Source organism: Aspergillus costaricaensis (assembly GCF_003184835.1).
Source record: "Aspergillus costaricaensis CBS 115574 unplaced genomic scaffold BO79scaffold_5, whole genome shotgun sequence".
Lineage (NCBI taxonomy): Eukaryota > Fungi > Ascomycota > Eurotiomycetes > Eurotiales > Aspergillaceae > Aspergillus > Aspergillus costaricensis.
In genome coordinates, this window is record NW_020291805.1 from 725,415 (window position 1) to 741,756 (window position 16,342).

A 16,342-nucleotide genomic window follows, 5' to 3' on the forward strand; every position below is an offset into this window, starting at 1 on the left:
TCATTCTTAGCGTACAACACTCACCAACCCGAACGCGCGCTAATGTCGACCGAGCGATCATCCTGATATATGTTGCGCCTCGCCACCATGTCCGCCACCGCGGAGGTCCTGGTGCTTTCCTCCTCGCCGGAGCGCAATCCAGTCCATACGCCAGCGCCGCCTGCATATGATCCCGAAAGGCTCTTCGGATTGTCTCCAGTAGATGTCGAAACGACTCCGATACCGTCTCCGTCTGAGTTATTCTGTCCTTCGACGCATTCTAAGTTTTTCGAGGTTGGGAATCGAATCGATGAATCGCGCCGGAAGGGATCCCGCAAGGATTCCAGCAACTTGACGAATGGTGAATCGGCTGCTATAACGCTAGAGGAAGAACCGGTGGCAGATAAACCGAAGCGAAGGGGTAGGCCAAAGAAGGACCAGAAGAAGGCTGCGGAGGAGTCGGGGTCTGTCGCGGGTACCGAGAAGACTACTGCGAAAAAGACTACAACAGGCGCGAGTAAGAAACGCACTGAACCTGCGACGAAGCGCTCGAAGCCGGCAAATAAGACGATCTCTGGGAGGGTTGCGAAGGCGGGCAGTTCGCAACCCAAGGAGGCTGGCGAGAAGGCCGTTTGTCCGTTGACGCCACAGGCTGTTCTGCCCCAGCAGACTACGAAGGATGTGCTTGATTGGGAAAGGGATGGTTTACAGCTTGAACCAGCGATGACGAGGAGATTGGACTGGACACCTACAACAAAAAAGGCTAAGGAAGTCGTTCAGTTGGAAGGGAAGTTAGGGCCAGATGATATTACAAGGGGCTTTGGTAACCTGTTGTCAGAGTATGGGTTCAATGGGTCTGCTGCTCCAGCAAGCGACTACGTGCCTTCTGATAATGGTGCACCGACGAAGCGAAGGCGGATAGAGCTGGTCGATCCCGGAGTATATCCTACTTCCAGACAAAGTGTTGCCGACGATAGTGAGAAGGATAGCACAGAGGGAACACGCAAGTCAACACCGGCTACTCGAAAGAAACCCACGCAACGTGCCAAGAAGTTCACCACACTCACTGCCCGCGTGACAGCGAAGTATATCAACGAGTCTACAGAAGGTTCAGATGTCGTGGAGGAAGAGACACCAAAAGCGAAGCCTAGAGCTTCACGATCCAAGAAAAAGGGCCAGGAACCCGAGTTTGTGGTGCTCTCCCCCGAAGAAGCTGCCAAATCCCTCGATGATCAGGAGCTGGTATTCGGCACGTGCAGCCAGCTGGAGCGCGAAGACTCGCCCACTATTATAAGAGAGCTGCAGGCAGCTATTAGCGAGTCGGAACGGAGCATGACACTGGAAGCCGGCGGTCGTCCGCACCGAATGCAGAGCAGGGCATCTTCTGCAGTATCGCGTTTCAATGGCTCAGGAAACTTGTGGTCAGTCGCATCTCGAGATGTTGACGGCTCTCTGATGCAGGTGGAGGTGGTTGATCTCATCGATTCGCCAGATAGATCTGAGACTATTACTCCGGATGAGCAACCTAGCAGCGACAGGGGAGAAGCTGAAGCCGAATGCAATACCAGCGATATCAACCCTACCCAGACAGATAGCGACCAGGCGAAGGCTACTTCGACCAACGAAGCACAGCTTATTATACCTGCTCCAACGACTCAGACAACGAACAAGATGACTCAGAATTACACATCTGTTGCCCGCAAATCTGACTCTAAAATGCCGCAATACAACGACTTCACAGATGCCCAGTTATCGAAACAGGCTGCTTCATTCGGCTTCAAGCCACTCAAGAACCGGAAGAAGATGATTGAGCTGCTTGAAAAGTGCTGGAAAGCAAAGAACGGCGTATCCTCGGAGACAAATGCCGAGAACGCACAGCAGGATCCGTCTGTCGAGCCTGCGCCAGCGCCTGTCCCGGGCAATAAGCCAAAAGGAAAAGGCACGACACGGAAGACTACCACGAAGGCGAAAGCCAAATCCCAACCCAGTACATCATCAAAGTCAACAACAGAAGCTATATCAACAATAACAAAATCCACCCACTCAAACAACCCCAACCCTACCACTATACCCTCAACCTCACCTCCCAAACCATCCCCCTCCTACGCCAACGTCGAAGAAATCGAAGACTCCGAAGACGATTCCGACCCTATCCCTTTCCCCTCCCCCAGCCGCCTCCTACCCAAAATCCCCCAAACGAAGCACAAACACGCCCCCTCCCTCCCCACATCCAACATACCATCAAGTCCCAACCGAACTACAACCACATTCACACCCATCCCCAAAGACCCAGAACCCCCCGCCATCCTCCTCCTCCTAACCGACCAAATCACCAAAGCTGTCCGCGCCCAATCCGCAACCCGGACTGCATCATCCCATATACAAAATACTCCTCACACGAAGAAACAAACCTGGCACGAGAAAATCCTCATGTACGACCCCATTCCTTTGGAAGAGTTCACGACATGGTTAAATACAGAAGGATTGGGTCTTGTGAACGAGGACCGGGAGGTCGGGGCTGGGTTCGTGAGGAGGTGGTGTGAGAGTAAAGGGGTGGTTTGTTGTTATAGGCCGAAGAGGAGGGAGTGATGTTGTTCTCTTTTCTTTCAATATAGATTATTTTGGATTTGGAGTGGGGTTTGGGGTCGGATGCATTGGGAATTACGCTTGATTATCCTTGTGTTGATTTTGGGAGGGAGTTGGTTTATCGTGGAGTTATGGTTGCATGCATGTATACTAGAAGGCCTTGGATTAGGTTAGGTTAGGGTTTGGTTTGGCTTCATTGGTGCCGTGGTTTGATTGGTTCAATACCCTTTTGCTTAATCTCGACTTAACATCACTAAGGCAGAGTAACTACTACTAATAGCCAGCATACTACGGAAGACTGCCGGACTTCTCATCTTAATCTGGAGTAAAGATAACGTAGGTATCGATTCAAACAGCAATGCAAGTTCCATTCATTCGGAAGCCAAAAAGGGAAATAACAATATTAAACAAAACATTTTCCCAAAACTAACAACCTAACCATCATCAAACCCGAAAACATTTATCAATTCGTAACCATATCATATCCATACTCATTCATCATATAATCTTTTCATCATATAGTATATACCCCCAACATAGGAGGGCAATCCCTCCCTACTACTACCATGTTAAACATCTCCAAGCCTAGCCTAGAGGGAAAAGCCTAAAGAGGATAGTAGTAGTAACTAAACAAGCAAAGTAGTAGAAATAACTATTCTGGGATAGTATGTCCACAAAAAAAGAGAAAATCTCAAGCAACTTTACACCTCCTTAGATACCATACCCTCTACCACAGAGAACCCAACACCAACGTACCCAGAAACTAACACCAATATCCGGTCAACTACTACTACTACTACTGCTGCTGCTGCTGCTGCTGCTTCTTCCTCCTCCCACCCCTTTTCGCCTTCTTCTGAGGCACATTATCAGTAGCAGCAGTAGTAGCAGTAGCAGTAGTAGCAGTAGCCGCAGAAGTCGGGGGCTGCGAAACGCCCGCCGACGACGAAGGCACAACACCACCAACCAAACTCATACCTTCGTGCGGGTAGCCCGCAGCAGCAGCAGCAGCGGCAGCACCCCCGGGCATGCTCGCCCATGCTAGAGCGGCGGCGGCGTCAGGGCCGTAGAGATTAAACTCATTTGGGCCCAAGTACTGAGTGAGAGCATGGTCGGATATTTCGGGGTATGTGGAAGTAGCAGCAGCAGCTGCGAGTTGGGTGTCGTCTTGACCCTGATCGTAGGGGTAGTGGGTTGAGTAGCCGGGGGTGTTGATCTGAGGGAGGGTTTCGTAGTTGGTGTGTTGGCTTTGTTTGGGGGCTGCCATTTGTTGCTGTTGCTGATGCTGCTGATGCTGTTGCTGCTGGTATTGGTATCGGGCGAGGTCTTCGAGGGCATTGGGGTGGACTTGTCGGGTGGATTGGGTGTACATGTTGTTAGGGTTGTTGTTCTGCATGTTGGTGTTCTCGGGTCGGGGGAACTGGGTGGAGGCGGAGGATTCGGTCGCAGGTGGTGCTGGAATGGTGCTGGAGGGCTGCGCAGCAGCATGGCGTTGCTGTTGCTGTTTCTGCTGCTGCTGCTGCTGCTGCTGGAAGCCCGGGGGAGGGGCGAAGAAGGGTTGATTGGGCATGTATGGAGTGCCAGGTGGGAAGTTGGAGAATTGGCTTGCTGCCAGCTGGGCGAGTTGAGCGTTGTAGGTGGGATCTTGTGGCAGGCCAACCTGCTTCGGAAGCTGGCCCATGTTAACCTGCGCATAGCGACCCTGATAAGCCGCGGCAGGGGGAGTTGTGGGATATTGTATAGTTCCCTGTTGACGGCCCGTCGGGTGTGCGGGCCTGGTGCCATTATCAACATGGCCAGGCATGGCTCCGTTCTGCTGTGGTCCAGAAGGCCCCTGTGCTTGGGCCCTGGAGTTCCTTGCTATATGCTGTTCAAAAATTTGTTTAATCTTAGACCCTGTCGGATCTTCAAATCCTTCCGAGACGTAGGCCTCGAAGCTGGCATCGCCCATGGAGTTGAATTCAGGATGCCGCTCTGGATGGTCCTCGGGATAGGGATCCAACGGAGAGGTTATCAAGTCCTCCAGATCACCGGGTCCGTGGGTATTGAATTCAGAGGGGTATTCATCGCAGTTGTTTGGGTTCTTTCGGCTCTGCTTGAGATAGCGTATAGTTTGTTGCATAACGATTTTAGTAGGATCCACGGCCAGAGGCTCCTCGGGAACTGGAGTGATATTCTGGATATAGTAACGGTGAGGTCAGCGAGGGATTGATCGGAATGTCTGGATAGAATAATGCTTACCGCATTTTGAAGCTGTTGCAGGAGTGCTTTCACTCTGCTGCTGAGTGATCGTGCTGCCTGTTCAAGGCAATTGTTCAACCACTCCAGATGTATGATCCTTCGACGCATCAATATAAGGGCTCCGCGACGCTCAGTGCGAAGCCAAATTGGATCAGTAACCCAACAAATTCTGTTCTGATTCCTGCAATTCGAGCAGCCGAAAAGACCCTTGTCGCACTTCGCTTTTCTCATCTAATTGACAAAGGAACGGAGTCAGTCTGGGCAAGAAGATCACAAGAAAGGGTATCACATACTTTGCAAAGGTCACAGGCAAGGGTGGTCCGGGAGGGATCTATTTCGTTCCTTAGTTACCATTGTCACTTTATCTGGATTCTTTAATCTTACCTCTCTTTGACTTCCTTCTTCTCTTCGTCCTCTTTCCGGTTCTGCTTTCCTCGTCACTTTCTTCGTCAAATTCGCTTAGCTCTGCGTCTGTATCGTCCGGTTCACCCGGCTTGAGGGGCTTGGCCGGAATTTTCATTGCGTAAGTTTGGCGCATTTCAAGTGAAGCGTCTCGCTTATCATCTTTGTCGTCACCTGCATTCTCTGATGAACCTTCCTTATTCTTGTTCTTCTTGGAGGCACGGGTGGTGGCGTTGCGAGAGCCCGGAGGGCGTCCTTTTCTCTTCTTGGGCGGCGCTGGGGCTTCCTCTTGAGGTACTTGTACTTCGGTAGCCGCCGCTGTAGCAGGATCCTCAGTGGGTGCATTGTTGCCTTCAGCAGGGCCTCCGTTGGCAGAGGTAACCTGACTGGCGGAGACACCTCCATCCAGGGATGTCTGGTCACCATTGCCCCCGGCTACACCTTCGCTCGCAGACAAGGGCTCCTCAAAGAGGCCAGTAACGTTGTCTGCCATTGATGCAGATGTTGTCGGCATCATGTCAGATGTTATGCTTTCCAGGATAACTGGGAGATAAGTAGGGTCCAGGTTTTGTTGCAGTTCTGCTTCTTCGAATACACCAGCTTGAGCCCGGTTGGTAGATTCCATAGCGTCGACAAGATATGCATGATCGCCATACAGATCTTGAGCATCAGCGTCATCAAGCCCGGCGTTACCAAAAATGTCGTCGGGGCTCTGGAGCTGCTCCTCGCTCGATTGCCGTTTCACGGCCCGATTCTCTTCGTCCCCAAGACCAGCTTGGTCGAACGATCTCTTTGCGGCCATTGCAAGGAATTGACCGGTAAGTTTGCTCACGAAGGGGAAGAGACGTGCAACGTGCAAGCAAAGTATACCTAGTTAAGAGAGTTAGAGGTCTTGTGAGAGGGTGATTATTGGAATAGTGCGTGTCAATAGCAAACAGTGTGCTGCTAGAGAGATATTGTATTTCGGCACGATCCAAGAAATAGAACTCCCCTATATAGTTAAAGATGAGATGCTGTTAGTCCTTTGGTCCCTAAAGATCAATATCATACAACAAGGACAAGGGGTTTGTTGAGATAAGTAACAAAGAGCATCTTTGTTTATCATATAGAAAATGGAGAGGACGGCTGCGTTGGGAAAATGACAAAGACCTTGGATTATGAGAATTACAATTGAAATAAAGATATGAAACTGAATAGATCAGGAATATACTGACCAGAAAGCGCGTCTCACAGTTCTGAATGGAAGGATATGTAAACAATGTGATTTCAACCACAAAGCACTTGTTTGTACACAGAGATGTGTACAATGAAATACACCAGCTGTACAAGGACTCCTCCACCTTCTTCCTTGTATCAACTGCGTTAGGGGCGAAGGGAGACAAGAGGGCTGTGATTTGGGTATTGGACAATGCTGAACAGTAGGGTTTGGATGCTTCCAGCAACCCTGAACAGAATCAGCACAGTGATGCTGCCCTCTATTTCAGGTGACAAAGGCAAACGACAGCGTCTTGGAGAACCCCACCAAGGAAGAAGACAAGGGGGAACAACGCGAGAGAGGCAGACTAAATACTCGGAACACAAAGGGGCGAGGCCTTGAGGCCAAATTGGCAGGTTGAAGCTGGATGGATATTTCCTTGAAATGTATGGGATAAACCGACTCCACAATGCAAATGGGAAATGACAAGCGTGAAACTGAGACAGAAGCTGTAAAGTCTGTTTCTTCTCATGATAGATCATTTTTTTCTTTTTTAATTTTTTGGTTTATCAAAATATCTGTTTTGGGTGTTCTGAAATGGTTTGTAGGTCAGGACAAACGCTCCTATTGTCTGCCTAGATTTGATCACAAGGTGCTCTATACAGATTTCTGCTCAAGAGAAACAAAAGGTATTATGAGCTGAAACCTCGATTATGAGAAATGTCATATTTATTCTACGGACAAGCTTAGTACGTTGTAAAAGAATACGTTATCTCTTGATCTTCACATAAGTTGATATAGTCACAGTATTCACAGAACACCCTACATCCAGACAACTTTCCAACCATATTGAAGGAGTAGAACATGTCATTTCATAGCCCTAATGATACCGTACATGCGCTACGAACGAGATCGAAACTATGCCTACGAATACTCGAGACCCATAGCCAAATAAAAAGTTGACTGAATACAACGAAATCCACACACAAGCCCTATAGTAGTAATCCATACAGCATTCCCCTCAAACCACAGAGTATTATCTCTCAAGAAGTTGCCCAAAGTACTTCATTATACACCACAACACCTCCCTTCACCTAGTAGCTATCCCAGATGTACCCAGACAAGAACTATAATACATGATCAGCCAGATATTGCCCTAACCCCAATATGACAGTTCAAACCCTTCCCAAGTAAGACCAGTATACAAATCCATACAGCTCCCTTCAACCTTCGAAGAGAAATCCCCAACATCAACACTATAGACCGAGAAATCAACCTCCATCCAGCAATATCTATCTAACCAACAAGTATTCCCCCCAACGAGACGAGACGGCACATGTACAAACCCCAAAGCCAAGAATGACTCACACCAGACACGTCATATGGCTATTCTCCTCGAACATCATCAATGGGAATATCCATATAATATGGGGGAAGATATTGGGAACCTACCGGTATCACAAATAGATCAGTCCCGTATGGGGCCCCACTCAGATACCGGGATTTACCAGATAAAGATAAGTCAAGAAAAAAAAGGTGCAGAAACCTTCTGCATGTCTATTGCAAGGTTGCAGTTATTGGGTACTGTGCAGGCTATATCACAGATCATTATTATTATGGTAGTTGAGTATTGTGTGTTCTGATGGGGATTTCGCTTAGCCTGATGGGTGGTGGGATCATGGGAGGGATTATGGAGGGGGATTCGGTTTGATTGTCCTGTTTGTGGAACATGGGGTAGCTTGGATGGCTGGGTGTTTGTGTCCCGTAGGATTGGCTTAGTGCACCACTCGTTGAATGGGATATTTGCTCATGGAAAGAAGATAGTGTTGTGAGTAAATGGTCATGAGATTCCCCTACTATGCTTCATCTCATTACATGTCGAACCGTCCCCAGATCACTAAAGTGTGATGATATACTATCGAAGAAGCTAATATCTTAGGGGTCTCTCGTAGTGAGCTTATTCCTTGATTGAGTTAGCAGAGCATCTGCCATCGACACTAACCAAACCATCATACTAACTACAAAAGCGCATACTAGTTAGCACCATGCGGAGACTGGCCGGGAAATTATCAACCCCAGATTCTCATCCAGCTGATAGCTGATTAGCTACATACTGCACATACCGACAGATTCCCTATTTTCCCAGCAACAGCAGCAGCAGCCAGTCCTATCCCAGTGCGAGAAACTCATCCAAAGAATTGTTGAATTCGAGTGCAACAAAACATCCGCTTCAAACAACGAAACAGATGCTCTGCATGCCAGCAGAAACGAGTGAAAGGATCAAGTAGAGGAATAAACGTGTTGCTTCCCTCAAACGGGGCAATCCCTGCATCAACCCCAGCAGTTAAATTCAGTTATACACTATATAAGCTCCAACATGCAAGATGAGTATTATTTGAAATCGAGCCCAGTGTCCTCGTACATCCTATGCTCTGTTTGTGAGTGCGTGTGTGTTTCAGAGCCCAACTCCTCCCATGCCCGAGTCCGTTATAACCTGGAAAGCATCCATAAAACAAGGTAAAAAAAAAAAAAAACCATCCCAACCAAGAAAGAGATTAAATCTAAGAAGCCAGCAACCAGCCCGAGGGGTAAATGCGCTCCAGATATCAGTGCAATGCAGCGAGACCCATGACGGTCATCAGTCGTGAGTCCTGGAACGGAGGAAAACACACAACTCCGGGGGGATCCAATACCAGGGCAAGTCTAAACGAAAGTAGGAAGGAAAGAAGTGGCAGAGGGTAGAAGGGGTGGAATAGGTGAGAGAGTGAGTGTGTGGGGTAAGGTCAAGATCAGGGTAGAAGGATTCGGATGGTAGAGAATAGGTTTTGCAGGTGAGGTAAGAATTAGCGATGCAGAGCCGAGCTATCAGCGAAAGACCCTTCCGTTCTGCGCGACGGTCTCAAACGATATTTTCTTCCCGTATTTGCGCGGTCCGTCGCCTTCGATCCACGGGAGGAGGTTCTTGCATTGACTGACATCAAAGGATGTCAGTTGGTTGCAGCCGTCTGCAACTGCTTCAACGCCGGCACCGGTGACCCGGACACAGCCCCGGACGGAAAGACGTTTTAGATTCAACAGATGTAGGCCGATGCAGCGCAGAGATGGGTCTGATATGGCAGAGCCACAAAAAGACATGTTGAGGTAGGTCAGTTGTGAACATTGCAAAGCGAGTACTTCTGTAGCCGTGTCGGAAAGAGCACAACAGAATGACTGTTAATCGTTAGTTTGTCACCAGTTACGCATGATGGATCAGCCTACCAAGTCTAGCTCCCGCAGCTGCTTTGCTGCGTTTGTAAGATGCACGATAGCGTTGTCAGTCAAATACGTGCAATCAGCCAAGCAGAGTCTACGGAGATTGGTGAATCGAGCATTTCCCCAAAATTGGAAGCCCTGGTCGGTAATGGTAGTGCAACGGGTAAGGTCCATCTCCTCGATCCTGGAAGCAGCATGCGATGCGATGTGGTGCATTGACCGGTCCGTAACATGCTTGCAGTAGGATAAGGTCAGTTTCTTGAGTTCCGGGCAGCCGTACACGGTTCCGGCGGCCGTCTGTCTGGTCGGCTTCATAGACGCCTTCCCTGATTTTGACTCGTCGTGTGGCTTGTGCTGGCCAGGAGAGACCCAGCCTACAATCCGAGCGAGCAGCGTATCCCCGACTTTCCGACAATTGCTCAGATCAACCTCCTGTAAGTTGTTCGCCTTGCTCGCCATGTCAAGAATAGACGATGCGGTGACATCCCAAACGCTCTTCATCTTCCACGTGACAACGTTAGATCCACACGTCGCAACAAGTTTGCTAAAGCCTTCGTCTGTTATGTGGAAGCAATTACTTATGTCCACATATCGCGGTCGGCTACCCACAAAGGGGCAAATGATCTTGACCAGTACGTCATCCGTGACGCACCGGTTATAAGTACTCAGGTCTAGGTGATGGAGCAGCTCCGTTGACTTGCTGAGAATCTCTGACCAGTGCATAGAGACCGCCCTGAGGCGAAGGAGATCATGAAGCTCGAGATGCTGGAAAACAACTAAAAGGACCTGATCCGGGAGATAGCCGTGGTTGTCCCGACGTGGCTCACGGACCGTCTCCGAGGGTGTCGAGAACTCACCGGCCCCGGGAAGCGTGAGAAAGGACGAGCTAGTAGATCTAGGCTCCGATGAGGGTGAGGATCTCTGTTGCTCCCCGGAAACCTCCTCCGGCGTCAATGGCGCCACGGAGCTGCGCCGGCTTCGCAGCCGGACTTTGTCTAGGCCAACACTGAGGAAAGGATCGGGATCGGAAGGCCGCAGCACACTTGGTTCATCTAGACCATTGGCTGTCGGAGTGCTGTCTAACTCAGTCTCTGTTAGGGTAAGAAGCGGCATGGATTGTCTGCGGCCCGCCCGCATCTTGAAGTTATCATCGACACTCAGAGGTTGCTCGTCAGCTCCCGCTTCTGACATCACAACGTCGCCATCGGACGCTGCTTGAAGCCGCTCCTTGGCGGTCCTTTCCACCTGTTCGCGAACTTTTGGAGGACACCTTTCCCAGAATTCTACTAGTACCTCACCGCTGATCATCAAACATTCCACCGCGCTTATGGATCGCACGGTGGCGGTCCGGCGTGGTGCTAAGGAGAGGCTCACAACTTCACCAAAGTATTGTCCCTGTTTCAGCCGGGCTTTGACTTCGAAGCTAGGGTGCTCGATCTTATTGGGCAAGGATTGCGCATGATGGTTCGGTGTTTTCTCCGACAAAACCTCGACCTCTCCGCGGACGATGAAATAGATCTCCCGACCCTGGGAGTCCTGCTTGATAATATCGGTGAATGGCGGGTAGGAGCGCGGTTGCGCATTCAGGCCCAGGAAATGGAGGATATCTGGCGGCAGACCGGAGAAGAGGGGCAGCTCCTTAAGAAGTAAACGGACATTGACCAGTCCGTTCGCCAGCGCACTGGAGGATCCATCAGCCAATCCAGGACTCGGGGACTTTCGCTTTTTATTGACGGACTTCAAGCTTCTGCCGTCCTGATCTGCGAGGTTCAGGTCACCGGAGTATGTGTCCCGCAATCTCTTTGAACCTCTCCGAATCGGACTCACAAGATCAACTGACGGCACCGAGGTCTCCTTCTTCTTCTTCTCCAAGATCATCAGTCGCTCCTGGGCCTCGTCCCGAATTGCTCGTTCTACGTCGGGGAACCGAGGGAGAATTTTCCGGAAGTCCTCCTTGGTTAAAACGACCAGTAGGCATCGAGTGCGGGCGATGATGGTAGCTGTCCGCGGGCGATCCATTAGTACACCGATTTCACCAAAAAAAGCCCCCGGTTCAAGCTCCGCATATATGCTCTCGCCATCGCGCGAGGTCACGGAGACAGCGCCCCGAACCAGCCAGTAGATGGCCTTGGCCTCATCCCCCTCCGTCAGAATGTAGTCATTGGGCGCATGAAGTTGTGGACGCAGATGTTGGCCGACATCGACCAGGAAGGATTCGGGCGTGGATTGGAACAAGGGAAAGGAGCGTAAGCGGTCAACGAGGTCCAGTGGGAGAGCTTGAATATTCGAGGAGGTCAAGGGCGACGGCCGTACGGGGCGGTTCGGATTGGTGATGGAATCGAACGAATGTAATAGCGACGCGGTGTCGGAGATGGGGTGAACAGCTTTTGTTCCACCACTAGCTCTGCCATGGCGCCGCATGATGGGCGGGTGATGAGGTGTGTTCAGGGATAACAATCAAGGACGAAACGGAATTGGAGAAGAAATTCGAAAAGGGAGCATGTAGTTTGTTGGCCGGTATCGAAGCGACCAATGGAGGCGATGACGTCGACGAGAATGAGATCACGGGGAGAGGAGCTCTCAAAAAGGCATCATGGCTGACGATGGATGGATGGAACGGAGACAGTGCGGGGGAGGGCAGATGGGCGAGGAAGGAAGGCGGTGGTAGTAGCAAGTTACTAGTAGTAGTGGTGGTGGTAGTGGTAGTGGTGATGGAAGGTGATGATGACGATGTTGGATGATTAGAAAGCAAGTAGCTTAACCACGAATGAGAAGCTAAGCTGAGCTGAGCTGAGCTGGGAGAGAAAGAAGACGACGAGATGAGGAAGGAAAAGAAACAGCTCGCTACTACTCGGTGTTCTAGTTGGCTCTATGCGACAGGCACACAGTAGTGTGCCAGAGAGGGACGGGCAAAAGAGCGGGAATCCTGCAGAAGCAACAACAACAATAAACTGAATAATAATAATAATAATTCTGGAGACGGGCGGGAGAGCATGATGGGGGGAGGGACTTTCTGGGTGGGAGCTAAGCTAGTTAGTTAGTTAGTACTTAGGAATTAAACCAACTAACTCGGAGTGGTCAACAGTGGTTCAGTCTAGCCGGCGGACCAGAGAAAAAGAGAAGGTCTAATTCTAAAAGGTCGTGCTGCTGCAACTTCTTCTTTTCGAAGCGGGGATCACCAAACGTCAAATAACGCGCTTGTTGCTCCACCGCCGGTCCGGAAGCTCCTCTGATTGCCCTCCCCAAAGTCAATGACGATTCGATCTCTCTCTTTCTCTCTCTCTCGTTAGGATTGATTTCGATCTGTCTCCTGTCATTACTATTGTCACTACTTTATTAATTAAACTCTAGACATGCATAAAGTGGTGTGATATTCCACAGTCATGTTCTAATCTATCATCTTCGCACTGGAATCCTCGAGATAGCTGTGATGCTCCATATGTCAAACTGGCGGGAATGTGGTCAATTCTGCTGAGTGGGGAGCATCCTCCGAAACGGAAACACCGGTCTGTAACATCGACACCGACTGGAGGAATGGACGGCCAGTGCTTTTTTGGCTTTTCCCTCTATTGGTCTAATGAATAGCTAGATGGAAGTTGTCAAGCTACTACTGACTATCTACTACTAACACTGAGCGGAGTGGGATATTTGGTCAGGCAGTGAGTGACAGGTGACACTATATTACTACTCGATATTATTATCTCAATATTCAGCACCTCAAAAGGAAGCAAAGTACGTACCTGCTGTCGGTGGGTCCAAGTCAGAAGTCTAGTCTAGCGCAGGATTTATTCTCACACCTCACGAAAAAAAAAAATTAGTGTGAGCTCGTAAAATTACATGGCTCGAGCAAGAATGAAGATCGCTGCCAGACTGATACTATGTAGAAATCCACAAGGAATGTCCCTGGACAAAGGTTCTGTATGCTACATAATACATAGTGTGTGAGTAAGGTCAATCGAAGTTACAAAGTATAAGACTCGATCATGGATCCGATCGTCTGCCCACCTGCATGGGGAACCATGCATCCCAGTTCGAGTTCGAGTTTCTAGACGAGTACGGGTCCCTATTTTAGCCTTCAAGCCTTCTCGGCACTTGCCAGTTGCCAGGCCATGGTTCCCACGTCTACAGCCTACCAGAGCCAATAATCACCGGGTGGTTTAGGATCCGTGCGCGCACGAGATCAGACAGCAGGCAGTTGCCGCTGCACATCATCTGTTCTTAATCAACCCGGCTGGTCAGGTGATGGGGACACGCGGATGAGTACTGTTTTCGGACGGTTCCAGTAATATCGTCCCAATCCCAGGGAAAAGGAACGTGACTTGACGTGTTTGATATTATTTTGGTATCAACAATCCTCAACTCCATCACAAGAAATTTGTCAAACCCGCGCTTCGTTTCCTGCCCTTCATAGATAACTCCTATATGTGCCGGGATAACTCCTTTTCAGCCGTATTTAGCGCGCTGTTGTTGTGCCTACAGACGGCGCATCCTGTGGTTCTTGGACAGCCCGGGTATAAGGACGCCATTGACTGTCTGGCCAGTCGGTCGGTCCGGGGTATGTGAATTGCTTCATTCGGACAGCGCTGGCCGAGCGCGGGGGTTCGGAAGACTTCTGTTCGTAGAGTGGAGATTTCTAAGGATAGTGAGGCAGGCGTGTGCAACTATTTCCGCAACTCTAGATCTCTGCCGTTAGTGTGTGCCATGGTGCTTCCAGGATTAGATCAGAAACTCACCTATAAAGAGCATCGCGGGATATCTTTGTTGCGCCTGCAGAGAGAGATGATCGGACACAAAGCCGAGAGGCATGTAGACATCCAGCGAAAAGTGCTTATGCAGATTGCGCAGCTCTCACTCCGTCCTCGACCGACGACTTCCCAGAACGATATCAACATAGGCAGGACGAGTTCCTTGCCAAGTCTCAAGCACATCCTGCACAATGCCATAAGCCAAGCTCAACTTCAGACCAGTCTTAGCCGAACGAGCAGCGGTATAGATATCTTGTCGCGCTAGAAACCAACAACAATGGCACAACATTAGCCCAAATCCAGAGCCCAGGGAATAGCAAACAGAGAGAATAACCCACCTAACACACTGTAAATTCCCGACATCGACAAACCCGCCGTAACCGTCGACAGAAAATCCCTCTGATCATGCCGGGCGTAATCCACCACCTCCTCCAACAAGCAGAAACACAGAGCACCAGTACCCAGTTTAAGCCCCATCTTCAAGCCCTGAGTAGATCCCTGCAAGAAAGCTTGATAATTCTTCGACTTATGGTACTGGTACCACCCCCGCGCCGCGTCGGGAAAGCGATGGGCATTCTCAGCTCGAAACCGGTAGGCTGCGGTCTTGCTGCCGTGCATATATCCGATACCCAAACCGGCGGAGAAGGCGGAGGTGGACATGTATTGAATACGCTTTCTGAGCTTGATCCCGAGTCTGGGGGGCGCATCTGCTTCGAAGAATCTGTCCCAGTGCCAGATCTTCCATAGGAGACTGTCCTCGTGTCCCTTTAATCTGTCCCAGCTGTTCTCCACCATGGTGAATGACTGCTTGCGATTGTTGTTGGTAAGAGCGAATCAGTGTCGTTAATGGCTTGGATAATGCGAATGTTGGCGGAGGAGGTCGGTGGCTGGTTGTGGTGGTGTCAGCTTTCCCCGGGGACATAAAATCACGGGCAGCTGGAAAACGGGAAGCACCTGAGCGCTTGGTTCGCCGACTTCCGCCCGCCGCCTTGTCGAAAAGCTCCGAGGTCCCGCTGAAGATCAGCTCACTGATCATAGAGTCCATACTTGACAAGTCTGCATCATGGTAAATACACCATCTACTTTCTATATTTAAGGACATGCTGGTGTGCTAACCTATTTCGAAACAACAGTCTCAACCCGACCCTCTAAGCTGGACCCTTCTCTTCAAGAAGCACAAAACCACCGTGCTTCTGATGCTCCCGCCATCGGAGACGATCGCCACTACGAAAGATGCGCTCCTCAAGGCCCTCAAATCCCGCGAGATTCACGAAATCAACGGCGACTCGGTTCCAGAAGATCCTTCTCAGATTGAGTTCGGCGTTGCAGTGGATAAGAATGATCTAGAGAAGGGCTGGACGCGACTGGAGGCTGAGGTGCCTGCGTTCGATGATGACAATGCTCCTAAACGTGGAGCCGCAAAGAAAGGTGCCGGCACTCTCACGCTGCAAACAGCTGAGATTAAGAATGGGCAGCCTATTGCTTTCAGATTCCGGAAACCCAGGGAGGACTCGGAGAAGGGTGAGGACATGATTGACCTGGAGCTGGATGATCCTGGTTGGGATGTGATTGTCCCGAGCTTTGATGATGAAGAGGAGGAGGTTAATTGAGCTCCTTGTCAAAACTGCTTCTCTAGGTGGTATTCAGCAATGCTTTCATGGGTTGGCGCATGGTTGATCGGGGCTCATATCGGCGGCGTTTACGTTCCTTTCATGTCAATAATTGGGCAGAAATACAATGATGTGGCAGTCAAGAATTCCATGAAATAGAATCTATATATGCTAGGCAGGACTCCCAAAAGCAAACGGAGCTCCAGTACTACCAGAAATAATGGTCCTTGGACATTGATTTTTTACTTGCATATGAAGCTATTGTTATTTGGATCCACTGCAATGCAAGTCTTCAATTTGGCGGCAATCTAAGGGATGTCCGATGAGCCATAGCA

General features: G+C 49.9%; 4 protein-coding genes across 4 annotated transcripts; 2 read left to right on the forward strand and 2 right to left on the reverse strand.

Annotated features, from left to right (window-relative positions):
• Positions 1–87: 87 nt before the first annotated feature.
• On the forward strand, positions 88–3,438 carry slx4 (the record flags this gene model as incomplete). Its single annotated transcript, XM_025680635.1, has 2 exons — positions 88–2,524; positions 3,281–3,438. The coding sequence occupies 2 exons, from the start codon at positions 88–90 to the stop codon at positions 3,436–3,438; spliced, it is 2,595 nt and encodes an 864-aa protein (XP_025543170.1).
• A 5,827-nt stretch (positions 3,439–9,265) lies between these two features.
• BO79DRAFT_251627 (cyclic nucleotide-binding domain protein) lies at positions 9,266–12,073 on the reverse strand (the record flags this gene model as incomplete). Its single annotated transcript, XM_025685869.1, has 2 exons — positions 9,266–9,610; positions 9,659–12,073. 2 exons carry the CDS (start codon positions 12,071–12,073, stop codon positions 9,266–9,268), a joined length of 2,760 nt encoding a protein of 919 aa, XP_025543171.1.
• A 2,427-nt stretch (positions 12,074–14,500) lies between these two features.
• On the reverse strand, positions 14,501–15,192 carry BO79DRAFT_225403 (uncharacterized protein; the record flags this gene model as incomplete). Its single annotated transcript, XM_025683730.1, has 2 exons — positions 14,501–14,658; positions 14,736–15,192. 2 exons carry the CDS (start codon positions 15,190–15,192, stop codon positions 14,501–14,503), a joined length of 615 nt encoding a protein of 204 aa, XP_025543172.1.
• A 175-nt stretch (positions 15,193–15,367) lies between these two features.
• On the forward strand, positions 15,368–16,144 carry BO79DRAFT_189138 (uncharacterized protein). Its single transcript, XM_025680636.1, has 2 exons — positions 15,368–15,463; positions 15,531–16,144. The coding sequence occupies exons 1-2, from the start codon at positions 15,461–15,463 to the stop codon at positions 16,005–16,007; spliced, it is 480 nt and encodes a 159-aa protein (XP_025543173.1). The 5' UTR covers positions 15,368–15,460; the 3' UTR covers positions 16,008–16,144.
• The last annotated feature ends 198 nt before the right edge of the window (positions 16,145–16,342 follow it).